This window comes from Dermacentor variabilis, chromosome 2 (genome assembly GCF_050947875.1).
Source record: "Dermacentor variabilis isolate Ectoservices chromosome 2, ASM5094787v1, whole genome shotgun sequence".
NCBI lineage: Eukaryota > Metazoa > Arthropoda > Arachnida > Ixodida > Ixodidae > Dermacentor > Dermacentor variabilis.
In genome coordinates, this window is record NC_134569.1 from 46,571,903 (window position 1) to 46,585,453 (window position 13,551).

The following is a 13,551-nucleotide window of genomic DNA, read 5'->3' on the forward strand; positions in this document are numbered from 1 at the left end:
TAATTTGTTTTCCCTTGCAAAAAGGAATACTTATTGCATCCGAGCCAGTTAATTGCACTCAAGCCAATCATCTCTGGCTGCCCATGGGCAGCCAGAGATGACAATATGACAAATTCTACAAAGTGACAGAGTTTCACATGCAGTGTTCAGAATAGCACCCTTTCAGCGACTTGTAGATTGGATTGGATCACAGAAATATTAAATGCCATTGAAGATAGCTGGTCAATACAGTCAACGGCTGATTTTTCTGGTGCCGCATAGAGCCAGCATATAACAATGTCTGTTAAGTCAGATGCTGATACTTTTTGTACATACTAGTCCGTATTTATTTAGACTTACTGCCATGATCGCAGGTCTGAAATAACATTAAATGAAGCCACCACAACCACCATTTTGATTATTCCGCAGCCTCAAACCAGTTTTCTCGCATGCCAATTCACTAACAACTGTAGCCATTTGGCCACATGGTGTTTGGTGCTTTTGGTGTGTAGTTGTTTTGTTTCAACCATTGTGACCTGCAACGCTTGGCCTAGTTAGCTGCTCTGAAGTTCGTTGCCATGCTTCCTGCTGTTTGGCGCCATGATTTTATTTGAACCAATTCGTGTTGTCAGCCATGGCATCGACTCCAACTTCGTCATCCTCATTGATGGCTTCAAAGTGCGGAATGCGCTACCGACTATCGACTGATCTGCAAGCCACAGGCACCTCCACTAAAATAGCATTTTAACGATTCGCCAACACTGACAACAAACTCAACGTCTGTATTGAATTAACCAAACATAAAATCGTTCGTCCCATGATGGCAGATTCAAACTCGGACACCAAAAACGAAAAGCCAGCACCTGCACTGCCAACGCACTGATTGGTAGGTTGTCATCAGTGTACAAAGATAGCCTCACACTAGCCTAAATTCAAGCAGACATTATTGTGTGCAGGCACAATAGAGAATCCATCGGCTTTTCAAGTTATTAGGACAGTAAAAGGCAGTGTTCTGAAGAGTGTTGAAAACCCCAGTTGAAGATAGTGCCGGCTACTTTGCCAGCACACGCTGTCAACATTTCTTTCTCCTTTCTCCTTGTTTTCTTTTTTTTAACCAACGGCTGTTTTCAGAGCCACCTCAATGATGCATTGCAAAGTCTATCCTTGACCCTCTCCATCTGAGAAATACATATAGAATGGCATTTTCCGCATGCCTTTGTTTATTCAGACCCCATTTTTCAAACGTTTTTGCGGTCCCTGGAGTTTGAAAATTCAGACACTGATTGTATTGCAGTTCTGGCTTCGTACTCGAATCAAACCGCATGTAATTTTGCAAATTTTTACGGAAAGAAAAAGTGCATGCTACAATTACGTAAATACGGTATTTTCTACCAGTAATCTTCGCATTCAACTACTGATTACTTTTTCTGCATTGTGCATGCAACAAAAGTTGGTTGAATGAGCAAACCTGGTAGGAGTCGGAGATCATTCGGAGAGAAGCCTGGGCCCGCAGGCTGCTGGTGCCACTGGTCAGCTGGGAAAGCAGCTCCCCCTGCACTTCTTTGAAGCGAAGCACTTGGTCGAAGATGGAACGAAGTTGGGAAAGAATATCCTGGACACGAGAAGAACACGAGACTTTTGCAAAAGCTGTTGGCATCATCACCAATTACTATCACACGTACATTGTTTTGCTTTTTGGCAGCAATTCTGTAGCGAGAGTTTTGTCTAACAACACTGCGCAAGTTCAGATTTCGAAGACCGACAACTGTGCTCACCACTATCATTGTGCTTTGAGTGCTGCTGTTATTTCTGGACAAAAGTTCGCCCAATAAAGGGTTAGATTCGTGACTCACAGTTCTGGCGCTGTCTGGTTTTGCACCACCACTACAACGTAACAACATTCAAGTTACCCAAAATGAACTGCAGCAAAATCTCACTCTGGCTAAATTGGTTATAAATAAATAGCATGTATCACTGAAGCAATTTTGGCAAAGCTGCATGAATGGTGACTGTCCACTTTCTTTTTTATTAGCCTAAGGAAATCATTTCATCATAGCACCTAAGCAGATGATGTCTGCACCTCTTGTTTAGCAGATACTATGGAAATTCCAGACAATGGCTTCCGAGACTTTCAGCGCACCACAGTCGCCAACCAATATAGGAGGTCATGCTGAGCTGGTTCTCAACTTTCTGAGTACTGCATCATTTCTAGCGAGCAGGAATGGTGTTTCTTTTCTTTTTGTTTTTCTTTCCAGTTTTGGTATCAAAATTGCTTACTTTGACAAGTTCTTGTGACACAGCCACTGTATTTCAATGAAAAACTTTGCAATAAACTTAGAAGGGTGGTGGTTTTGGCTAGCTGGCTTTCCGTAAGGTTAAGCAGTGCAGCACGAAGCAGTACAGAGGGACACAGAAAAGACACTGACCGACTGTGAAGCACTTGTCCTCGTCTTTTCTGTGTCCCTCTGTCCTGCTTTGTGCTGCACCACTTAACATTTTGCAAGGAAGCTGTTTTGTATCTATGCTATCTGAAAATACGTTTTTTACACAGTCAAAAATTTCATTGCGGTTGACCTTTAATTCTCAAAGCAGCAAAAGGTTATAGATGCTGTAGAGGAGGGCTCTCAATGAATTTAGAATGTTTCAGGTTCCTTCACCCAACCACGGCACCCAAGCGTTCTTGCATTCTATTATTATTAGGATGTGGCTATCACAGCAGAACGCCATAGGCATTGAGCCACTGTTGCACATGCAATTAAAGGTGAAAATAGTTAACAGATAAATGGAACCCACTATATTTTTGTGCCAGTTATACCAGCTGTCCCAACTAAATTTCACTAAAAATAAAAGAAAAATGAAAGGTTAAACACAATCGGAGCTAACTGTATGTCGATAGGCATTGTCCATGCAAGTCCCAAGTGTATTTTTCAAGGTGCACAAATTATTTGCATTTAATTAGCTAACTCACTTAATCTATAAAGTATCAATGCAAAAGTTGCAGGGGATGTCCGGAAATTACTGATAGCATTGACCTGGGTCTCAAAGAAACATAAAGCTCACTTACTCGTCTTTTTGCATTACATGATGTTCATCATGACCATCTAGCCCAACAACCAACTAGCCCACAAACAAGTCATTACAAGTAAAAAGCATGTGACCACATGTGAGCACGACACTTATAGCAGCAGTCTCAAACATAACCTGGCCATCTAGAATGTTGTGTATCTTGCACTGGTTTGATCTGGAGCACCAAGCATTGTGAGCGAGCTTACGTTGTCCACCTGTTGACCATCACCGCCAATGGCCTTATTCACAAAGATCTGCATGTCAATTTGGGTCCACAGTGGCAGCTAGGCAGAGATGCACAGTGACTTCATGTCTAAAGTGAAGCACAAAGAATGTTATAAGGCACAGCTGGATATCACTAGCTGTGACCTCAGCCAGGACTTCGGTGTTGCGGCTTTTCCACAATGTTAACCCTTTGAAGGTTTTTGCCGTACATATACGGCGGCGGTTTTCTGTCCTGCAAGGTCTTTGCCTTACGGGTACGGTTTCGACCTTCCGTTTGAAATTTTGCACCATAATGACGATGCGTGCTCACTGGGAGGTGCTGCCACCTCTTAGGACTTACAAGAAGTGTTTGAAATTTATGCTACCTTCTTGGGGAGATAAGCAGAACTTATTTCTAGCTTCAGCACGTCGCGCAGACCGCGGCAACACCCCTTTTGCGGTTTCGGTTTCACTGCGTGATCGCAATGGAGGTGCGCGAAATGTCATTTTTCTCTTTGTCGGCACTCTCTTGCAGGGCAGCGGAAGTTGATCTCTATCTTGATTGGCACTGCTCTTAGCCTGTTTATCACCACCGCTCGCGAGGTATTCTTGCTCTCTGCGGCAATGCGTTTATGTGAGAGGGTGCCTCAGACCTCTGCCCAAGGCAGCCGCATGCAGAGATGTCATGTGTGCACCAACAGAACTCATTGCTTCAAGAGGAGAACAGACACGCATTTTAGGTGTGCAGACTGTGATAAGGCGCTGTGCGTAGACCTGTGTTTCAAGGAGTACCACACTCTGAAATACTATTGAACATTTTGCAGTTCTGAGCGATGCCGACACCAAAATACTGGTCCTAATTTTTTTTTACTATTTATTCCCGACTTTATACATTTTGTGCAATCAAGATCCGCAATAAGTAATTTGACCATTTGGGATAGTTTTTTTCAAAATAATTCGGCTCTCAAAGGGTTAATTGTAGGGCTGCAAACCTAACCTTACCGTATGTGTGCCTCACTGGCAAGCGCACAAGTGTTTATTTGCACATTTTGGAAAACATAGGTTTCCCCTGAAAACAAGAAGCTTCAGGACCTTCTTCCTACAGTATTTTCTTCTTTTTTTTTTAATGGGGTTTTACGTGCCAAAAACCACAATGTGATTATGAGGCACACCGTAGTGGGGAACTCCAGAAATTTGGACTACCCGGGGTTCTTTAATGTGCACCGAAATCTAAGTGCACGGGTGTTTTCGCATTTCGCCCCCATCGAAATGAGGCGGCTATGGCCGGGGTTCGATCCCATGACCTTGCAGCCCAACATCATAGTCACTAATCAACCATGGCAGTTTTTTTTCCTACAGTAACAGTAGCGGTCTCGTCCTGCCTGAAACTGCACTGCTTACAAGACAGAGAGGTATGCAAGCTTTAATGATATGCCGGAGAGATTAGCCTGGCTGATCGCCTGGCATGCTTCTCCATGCTACCAGACGGGAGCACTCACCCGTGACTCTGGCTCAAGCAGTGCCCTGGTCATCAGGGCCGCTAAGAAGTCGTCATGAGCATGGATGACTTGGTCCAAGTCTTGTGCCTGCTCCACACGCGATTCCAGCTCGGCCCATGCACACTCTATCACCTGCATTCACAATTCAAATCACTCAATGATTGTCACAACCTTTTGTGGTCATGAGCATTTACCTGCTTTGGAGTGGTGCCAGTGTCAAACTACTAGTTTGTGTGTTTTGCATGCTACCCCAAAATAGCTCTCGTATGAGCAAAGACGCGTTTGTGACCGAAATATTCCCCCCAAAATTTACTCCTGAGCCCTCTCATACAGTGCACAATCACCAGCCTGCGCCACGTAGTTGATGGTCACTACAAGAACTATTTTCTCCAAGGTCTACATCAGCATTTTATTTTCATGCTCTTACCCGAGCATACATTCCTCATCAGAAATAAAATCACCACATTTACTAACTTGCAATGGCTTTCCTTCCTTGAGGTGAACGTGAATAACACATTGCCTTCCTCAATGCTCTGTGCCACAAAAGCGTGCCACAATGAAGTGCTTGCCTCATACATAGATGTTGAGAGATGCAATTATAAACTGCTAAAAAAAGTTTTCAAAATGTGCCAAAAACAGTGCATGCAAGCATGCACTTGTTGGATGCTTCCCGACACAACTGAAACCAATATTTTTTCATGTCAGTAGGGGTCCGACACATTAGTACTGCAAAAGGTTCATTTTGATGTACCAAGGTTTGCAGAAAAACTATGTTGGGTGTCCTATTTGCTTCTCAGGTAATGCCACCCGGGGCAAACACTTTTGAGGAGTGTGCACAATAAGACTGGAGGTATTTGAGCTGACCATTTTAAGCGATGTGGTTACTCCTCTGATTTTCAGCCCACGCATTTTTTAAAGAAGTGGAAAGATAAAGCAGAGCGTGGAATTGTAGAAGCTTTTTTTCACCTATGAAGTCGGAGACAATTGCATTAGCAAGCCTTCTACAGTCGACTCTTGTTACAACGGACCGTGATAATTCGACAAAAAAACGTCCGTTTTATCTGAAGTCCGTAATATCCCAGACGCCTCACTTCCAAAATTTTCGTCGTGATGTCTAACAACTTTATTGCAAAGAGTGAGTGACAAACATCCAAAGTAAAAAACAAACATAAATGTCGCAGTTTTGCCCAAAAGGCGAAGCATCAATTGCAATAGCAAACTAAGCAAGATAAGCGCGGCCGCAGCAACGAGCAAATGTACCTTCGTGCTCTCTCTCGACTGAACTCCAACTAAACGTCAAAAGCACAGCTCATACAAAGCTACTGGCACTGGGTGCACTTTGTCCACATTGCAGATTGCTTTGACGATGAGGCCCCTGTGGGTGCGCACTTTGTTCACATCGCAGGTCGCTTTCAAGATACGGCGCCCATGCGGCCGCGCCATTGACAGCAGCCACTGGAATAGAACCCCCTCTTTCCCTCGCCTCCCCCCCCGTGCCTCGCGCATGAAAGACAGTGCGCTTCTACCCCGCTTTCCTCCCTCACTCGCATGTAAGAAATTGAGCCGCGATTGTAGGCTGACCCTTGTAAGTCAGTTGCCAGCTGGTGTCGACATGGAAAAAGTCCGTTTTATGCACCCGAGTGTGAAAAAAATTGACGCTAATTTCGCCCGCATTAGCCGATAGTCATTTGTAGAGCGGTCCGTTAAAATCGAATTTCGTTGCATAAATAAAATAGGCGGACCAAACTAAGGCTGAAAAATGGTCCGTTATATCCGGAAGTCTTAAAATGCGGGTTCGTTGTAACGCGCGTGGACTGCTGTATTGCACTGTCTAACGCAGAGATCAATTACCTCAGGGGTTTCATTGAATGCGCCATTTTTTTTTTGCCCTGTAATTTCTTTTTTTCTTCTTTTTCACGCTGTATTAGGGAGTCTCGCATGTTGTTGTTCTTAATGACTTCTATACGCGTCCTTGTTGATCACCTCCTGACACACACACATAATGTGCTTTCTTGGTTTTTCTCGCTGTCATTTCTATTTTCATGGTTTGTATTACTTTGAAGCAAAGCATCCATTAGTTTTCACCTTTTCGTTTGATTAGTTCTGCTCCTGGCATCCTTCATCCCACGTACGCTCAGAATGAAACATCTGTTGTGTGAAATCTTGAAAAGAATGTTTTTATCATAAGTTGTTTGAACTGGCCTTGTCAAAGCAGATTGTGAATTCTTAGTTAGGCGATTGTGCTACATATTAATGTACGGGTGATGGCAACAAATACTAGTCGTGAGTCAGCACTCGTCCTGTGTACTATATGTCTCTGTCTCCAAGTTTTTAGCACTGCTTTCCCAACTGTTCGACCATAAACCTACTCGCCCAAACCAAAGTTCTGCTTGATGCATAATGGCCTACCACAGAAGTCATGCAGGGAAGAAAACACAGCAATGACACTACCTCGTCTCTGTGGACCAACTAATCGCATTGCTCGCACCATGGAACAAAACATGAGCAAGCAAGAATAAATAAATAGGCACAATCTAACTCAAAAATTTGGAAACCAATGCCAGTAGTTTGTTCAAGCACATATGGTACTATGTGGTTATGTGGTTTATTCAGGCACATATGGCATACTGACATTTTGTGGAATGAAGCTACACTCTTCAGTTAGCAATAAGCACTGCTATGCTTACCTCAAAAACCATGTAGTACTGGACCTGCTGCATGAAATGAATCATCTCCGAGAGCAGAATGTGGCACTGGTGAAGCGTGCATCGGCTCTCTGCAAATGAAGATGCAAACACAATGCACACAGTCATTCACTGTTCAAGGGAACACTTATCAGCATACTCTTCAACTAATATTATAATTGCTATATTTGAAAATCGCTTAACACATGCTCCAACATGCATGGAAATACAGTCACTTTATTGACTGGTGCCTTAATGTGCTCACATTGAATCTCGCCACTTTCAGAGCTCTCAAAGAGTGGACAATAATGTCTCGCAATTCTCACTAGATGGCAGTGCCTGTTCTAGTAGTACTGGCCAACAAATTACTTGCTGAAGGGAAAAAGAGCCACCATAGCCAAGTTTCTAAAGTGCGTCATTCTTTTTATGTTTAATACTTTGAACAAGAGGGTTTGAACGTGAACTCGGTATGAATCTCTCGAAGAAAATAGCGCTAAAAACAGAGATCAGAAAGGAAGAAGACAGGACGCGCGCTTGTCCTGTCTTCTTCCTTTCTTGTCCATGTTTTTAGCGCTGTTTTCTCTGATGGACATTGAATAAATTTTTCATTGCCATACATAATGAAGATAAATGAGCAGTACCGTGCTCATTTACCATGCTCATTTATCATGCTCAGTACCATGCACCAGTACTGCTAGTAATTAATAATCAAGAAGATTTGGTGTTTGATGTGTAGTCATGGCAGCCGGTAACAGTAGGACAGTATCTCTATGCTAAAGCACTCAAATACAGTTAAACCTCGATATAACGAACTTCAATATAGCGAAATTCTCAATATAACAAATTATTTAACTTAAGTATTTGAGTTGGCACTTCGCAATTTCTGCCGCCCGTCTCGGCCGTAGCTGCGCATGGCTGTAAGCATGGCTGAGCACCTACGCAGCTGCGCACCCTGCTTTAGAAGTAATCTGCCGTGTGTACAAAGAGTGAGCATGCCGAGCCAGTGTGGCATCATGTCAGCTCATGTACCCATGAGTTTAGTATTGAAGGTTGCGTTATCTAAAGTTTTGGTGACTCGATGAAGCGAGAGGCAGACAAAGCATTCGCTCCCCGTTGCCGGCGCATTTCATGATAGCGTTGTCCCAGTGCGGGTGACGCCATCAGCCGCGGGGGCAGAGTGCACACAAAAGCGTGGCCGACTTTGCTTAATTCGTACTGCCTATGTGAAGATATCGTCAACGTGGCAAGAAACTGTGTCATTTGTCGCAGACTCCCAAATTCATCAAAATGAATTGTTTTCTCATTCAAATTTGCTTTTTTTGATTGCCTGATAATTCAGAAAATTCTGCGGCCCCTTTCCATGTAAGAAAAATTGATCAGCGACTATACTTATTTGCATAAAAGGTTGAATTTCAATACAACGAAGCAAATTGCAGATTTTACCTACTTCGTTATATCGAGGTTTAACTGTATCAATATTTAGGGTCGCTTTAAATGTGACTGGTGACTTTTGTCTATGTGCTCAAACACCTTACAGCATCGTTTGTATTTGTATGCACAAATATCAGATAAAGCTACATTGAAGTGTTAACCTCTGAAGAGCATGCTGATGCTCCCTTGCCTCATGCTTCTTCAACACGAGTAGAAATACAAGTCAAGAAAACAGCAAAACAAAAACAAAAAATCAAGATTTCCCGAGAGCTGTGCTCTAAGAAGATACAGGAGCCACACACCAGTAGCATGTTGGCGGTTCTTGACCTTCAGGTCGATGGTCTGTTGCATCCAAGCTGCCGTGGCTACATACTCCATGTGCTTGGTCCTCCACATGTGGTTGAAGAGACGCAGGTACACTGACATGCAGTATGGCGTGAATACCTGCACGCACAAATGCTCACTCAGCAGGAAGCCTAGCTGGCCGTTAAACTGCAATATGTTCATCATAGGCCGTCAACTTCACTGAAATAACTAACAGTAACACAAGTTAAATATCCATCTATGGTTATGTCCATCACACTGCTAACACTTTCCTGCCCATAGGAAAAGCAGCAGTTTCTGGGTAGTCTATACATTTTTTTTTCGTTCACAGAGCAGGCTTGAAACTAGTCTATAGCATCAAATTGAAAAAAGGAAAAATATTCTCTTTCCGATGGTACTAGTCTCAAACAACACATTTATTAAAAAGAATTTACAAAATATACCTAAACAAATATTTTGTAGAATGAGTTATATAACGTCATTGTTGCTTTGCACAGAATCTTTCTTTTTCTTTTTTCAGAATATACGTTATCTACGGAAAGGACCTGCACAATATTTCAGCAATTAGCAGCTTTCTATGTAAAAAATTTCTAGATATATAAAAGAAAATGTTAATCCTAGTGACTAGACCTAGTGGGATGCTGATGCTGGCTCCCAGACATCTTATCACGTGAAACCACTGCTATAAGACCGGCAAATGCACAGCTACCAGCAAATGATCTCTACCAAAGGATGTTAACACCCTGCAGATAAAAACTGTGACCTGTAGAACATGCAGATCTTTATCAGCGCATGGCAGTTTTGAAATAGGTCGGCAAAAAGACTGAAACTCTGTTCTGAAGTCCAATGAACTGAAGTTGTCTTCTGTGTCAGTGCTGCTGATGTGAAGATAACGTCGACATGGCCTGAAACCGTACCTTTGGTCACTGACTGAAATTTAACAAAATTAGTTTCTTTTTCTCATTGAAATTTGTGTTCTTTTTCCGATTTCACGGCCCCACCTGTGTGAGAAGAATCCTTTGGGGACTGGGCTTATTTCGATTTAAGGTTGACCTTTAATACAACAGAATTTCCGTAGAATGAAGTAAAGTGCTGATTTTAGCGACTTCATTGCATCAAGGTATAACTATTTCTTTTTTTTCTCATACGCAATTAAGTAGCCCTGAGAAGACACTGAGACCTCAAAGAGAGCTTGAGCAGAAGTTTTAAGGTTACACCACCATTTATTTTCACTCATCCATCCTGAGGAGTAGCTTCACCGCTTACCATGCCGATGGGTCCATCGACGCGGTAGAAAAGGCTGAACACATCCCAGCCAGTGTCACCCGGGTTTATCTGCAAAAATGTTGGTAACATAAAGATGGTGGGCTTGTTCTTAGAGTAAGCAAGTGACAGATTTCATGCACAATGTCAGAGCATTTATTTTTCACACCCATCCACATATATGATGTACTACAGACCATAGTTTGCTACAAAATTACTAGAGGGAGACCTCGCAACAGCGTCTTTGGGACTGCAAGAATGGTGTTTCAGCCAGAATGGAAATGACAGGCAGTACACTATGAATCACCTAAGCTTCGTCTTTCTCCTGACTTCAAACGACTGTTGGTGCGGAAAATTAAAATTTTAACAAAATATTGCATTACAAATGCAATTATTCACAATGATTATGCATGTACACAGTCTTATTACATATATGATTGCATGAAAATTAAGGCCAACAAAAGCAAATCAAGTGAAATAAGTAGAGCCACAGGAACATTTCAAGCCACGAGAATGAAGATTAGACAAACCCATGCACTAACCCTTATTTCCATGGTAGCTGAATGATTGCATTGCCAAAGATCACCCTAGCAATTTTAATAGGAAACTGTGCTGTCGACAAGCTGCACAGCTTGATATCACAAAGATGTGGCAGTTGTTACGTCTCAACACCACAAAGGCATTAATTGGACATTTGCCACAAGGCAAACCCCCGCCCATCCATCAGGCGGGGGTCCGGACGTCAATGCAGTGCGGACGCCGACTCTTGACGGGTCCCCAAAAAGCCCACAACCCCGCCATTACCTGGCCGCCTGAGCTAAAGGGGGGCCCCCATCTAATTCCACCAAACAATGACGGCGACCTGGGATTTGCAGTTAACTACAACTTTTTCCACGAGGTAAACCACCACCCAGCTATCAGCACCTATCCAGAGGTAAACGCAGCATGGACACCAACTCTAGACGGGTCCACAACAGGCCACAACCCCACTATTACCCGACAGCCTGAACTAAGGATGAAAGGAGGGGGGGAGGGGGGCACATCCAATGCTACCAAAGAATGACCCCAATCCTGCCACATATTCCTACCATTGGGCATCGGAAGCGCAGTTGCTGGGGAGTGTTGCGAGCATGGATGTGGTATCGCAACGGAGTCGACGATTGTGATTTGCTGCTTGACAGTCTTCAGATTCCCTATTTGACTCGCCTAGGGAAGACGACGGTATTAAATGTGGAGGCTTTTCAAGCAGTAAACAGAGGGTCTTGATGTGAATGGAGACATTTAACTTGCTCTTGCATGCAGTGGGCATCCATAACTGAAGCCGTGTAACTAAGCTAATAAACCCCTTTTTCTTCATTTTTTACAACCTGAAGTAGTAGTCGATGGGCTTGGTGGATTCCTTGCCCTAACGCCACCCTAAGCCGCAACATAGGGCTGCTGTCACATTTGGTAAACGGAAACAAGAAATCAACAAACTCTATGATGACTCTCCTCTGAAGGCCTTATCTTGAATAAAAACATGCAATAAGCACTTTGACGCGCACAGTGGTTGCACGGCTGGGCAATGTGGGCGTTTGGATTTAACATTTGATTAGTACATGAGAGACCGTTCCGCAGCAAGAGCAACTTGCAACATTCGCGAGCAAAAGAGCAAAAATAAGTGCTATTATGTGAATTCAAAGCAGCCTTGATGAAGCAAATCGATAAGTTTCCACTTTTCATGATCTCAGGAAACTGCCTGAGACGTGTGGAGATCTCAGATAAGCTTCGGAGAAGCATATATTATATTTCAAATTATCAATATATACAACTACTGGCGACCCCCTTTAAGCTCAACATATCTGGCATGAACTGTATATATACAAGTTGAACTATGTTATGTGTGACAGCAGGTGCAGAGAAACCTAAACCAACCACTTTCCTGACATGGTTTTAAAGAATTCATGGGAGTTCTACCTTAGTTAACTATTGACATTCTTACATCGAGGAGTTGTATTTCAAGCCGCTTCAGCATTTCAGGGTCCACAAACTGTGCGTTGGTGGTGCGCACCGCCTCGTCCAAGGCTGCCTTCAGGGAGTGGTCACGCAAGAGCTGCGCAGGCTGACTAAGCTGCTCACTGCAATGACATAAACAAATGTGTTCTCACCAAGCCAAGCAACACTAGATGCAAATCAAACATCAGATTAAATTTTTTTTTTTTTTTTTGGAAGAGCCACCACAGTATAGTTTGTGGGGTTCTGACCCGTGCTCTTGGGACAAAGGAACGACAACATAGTAGGGAAAACAATCGCAAGGGAATTTATTGCACCTTTCATAGATCAATGCCTGTTAGCTGAGTTGCTACCCACAAAACATGCCGATGGGCGCGCGACAATTCGCGGAAGTTCGACTCACCGTGACCAGATAACGAGCGAATATGTTTGCCCCATCCTGACACCAATGCCTGGTCGTTCGCGTGTACAGTCACGCGAACGGTGGTGCGTTCGAATCGTGTTTGTCCATTTCGGGGTAGGCTCCGCGAGACGGTCTCACAGAAGCATGGATTGGCGCATGCGCAGAACGTCCGCGCCGCTTTCCGGCCCCGAGCCAAAGAGAAAAAGCCTTCTTCTTTTTGCGCCCAAGTAACCCCGCCATTAGGTTTCGTTAGCAAGGCCACACTCGCGCCATCTCTCGAAATGCGCATCTACCAGAACGACTGCCGCTGGCACCAAGCTATGCGGTGGAGCCGGATTACAGGAGACGGGACCTATGCTGGAAAACAACATATTAGGGGACACGTGAGAGTCGTGCATCCCCACAAGTTATACAGACTAAGAGCTCACATAAATCTGTATTGCAGGCTTGAAATGAGTGCATTTGGACATTCGCAAGCATTGTAAACCTTTTGCAATCTTTTGTTTACCAATTCCTTGGCAATGGATCCTCTGAGCCCTGCTTAGTATTTCTCTAGATGATTACATATGTGCCTTCTTACCAGCCAGATATCTTTCACGCTGAACCTTTGCACTTTTTATGCTTAACGACTGTTTTTACAATATGTATTCTACACACCAATCTCCAACAGGAAAGAAAAAGCACAGGCTTGAGTTGGCACTGTGCA

General features: G+C 43.5%; 1 protein-coding gene across 1 annotated transcript in view; it reads right to left on the reverse strand.

The window, feature by feature from the left end:
- Positions 1-13,551, reverse strand: part of LOC142571771 (gamma-tubulin complex component 3 homolog) — a 60,535-nt gene that overhangs the window by 8,176 nt on the left and 38,808 nt on the right. The window contains exons 16-21 of the mRNA XM_075680362.1: positions 12,432-12,567; positions 10,454-10,522; positions 9,166-9,307; positions 7,436-7,524; positions 4,749-4,880; positions 1,448-1,591 (exon numbers count right to left, since the gene is read on the reverse strand). Of these exons, the coding sequence (XP_075536477.1) occupies positions 1,448-1,591; positions 4,749-4,880; positions 7,436-7,524; positions 9,166-9,307; positions 10,454-10,522; positions 12,432-12,567 (712 nt within the window). The remainder of the gene's footprint in view (positions 1-1,447; positions 1,592-4,748; positions 4,881-7,435; positions 7,525-9,165; positions 9,308-10,453; positions 10,523-12,431; positions 12,568-13,551) is intronic.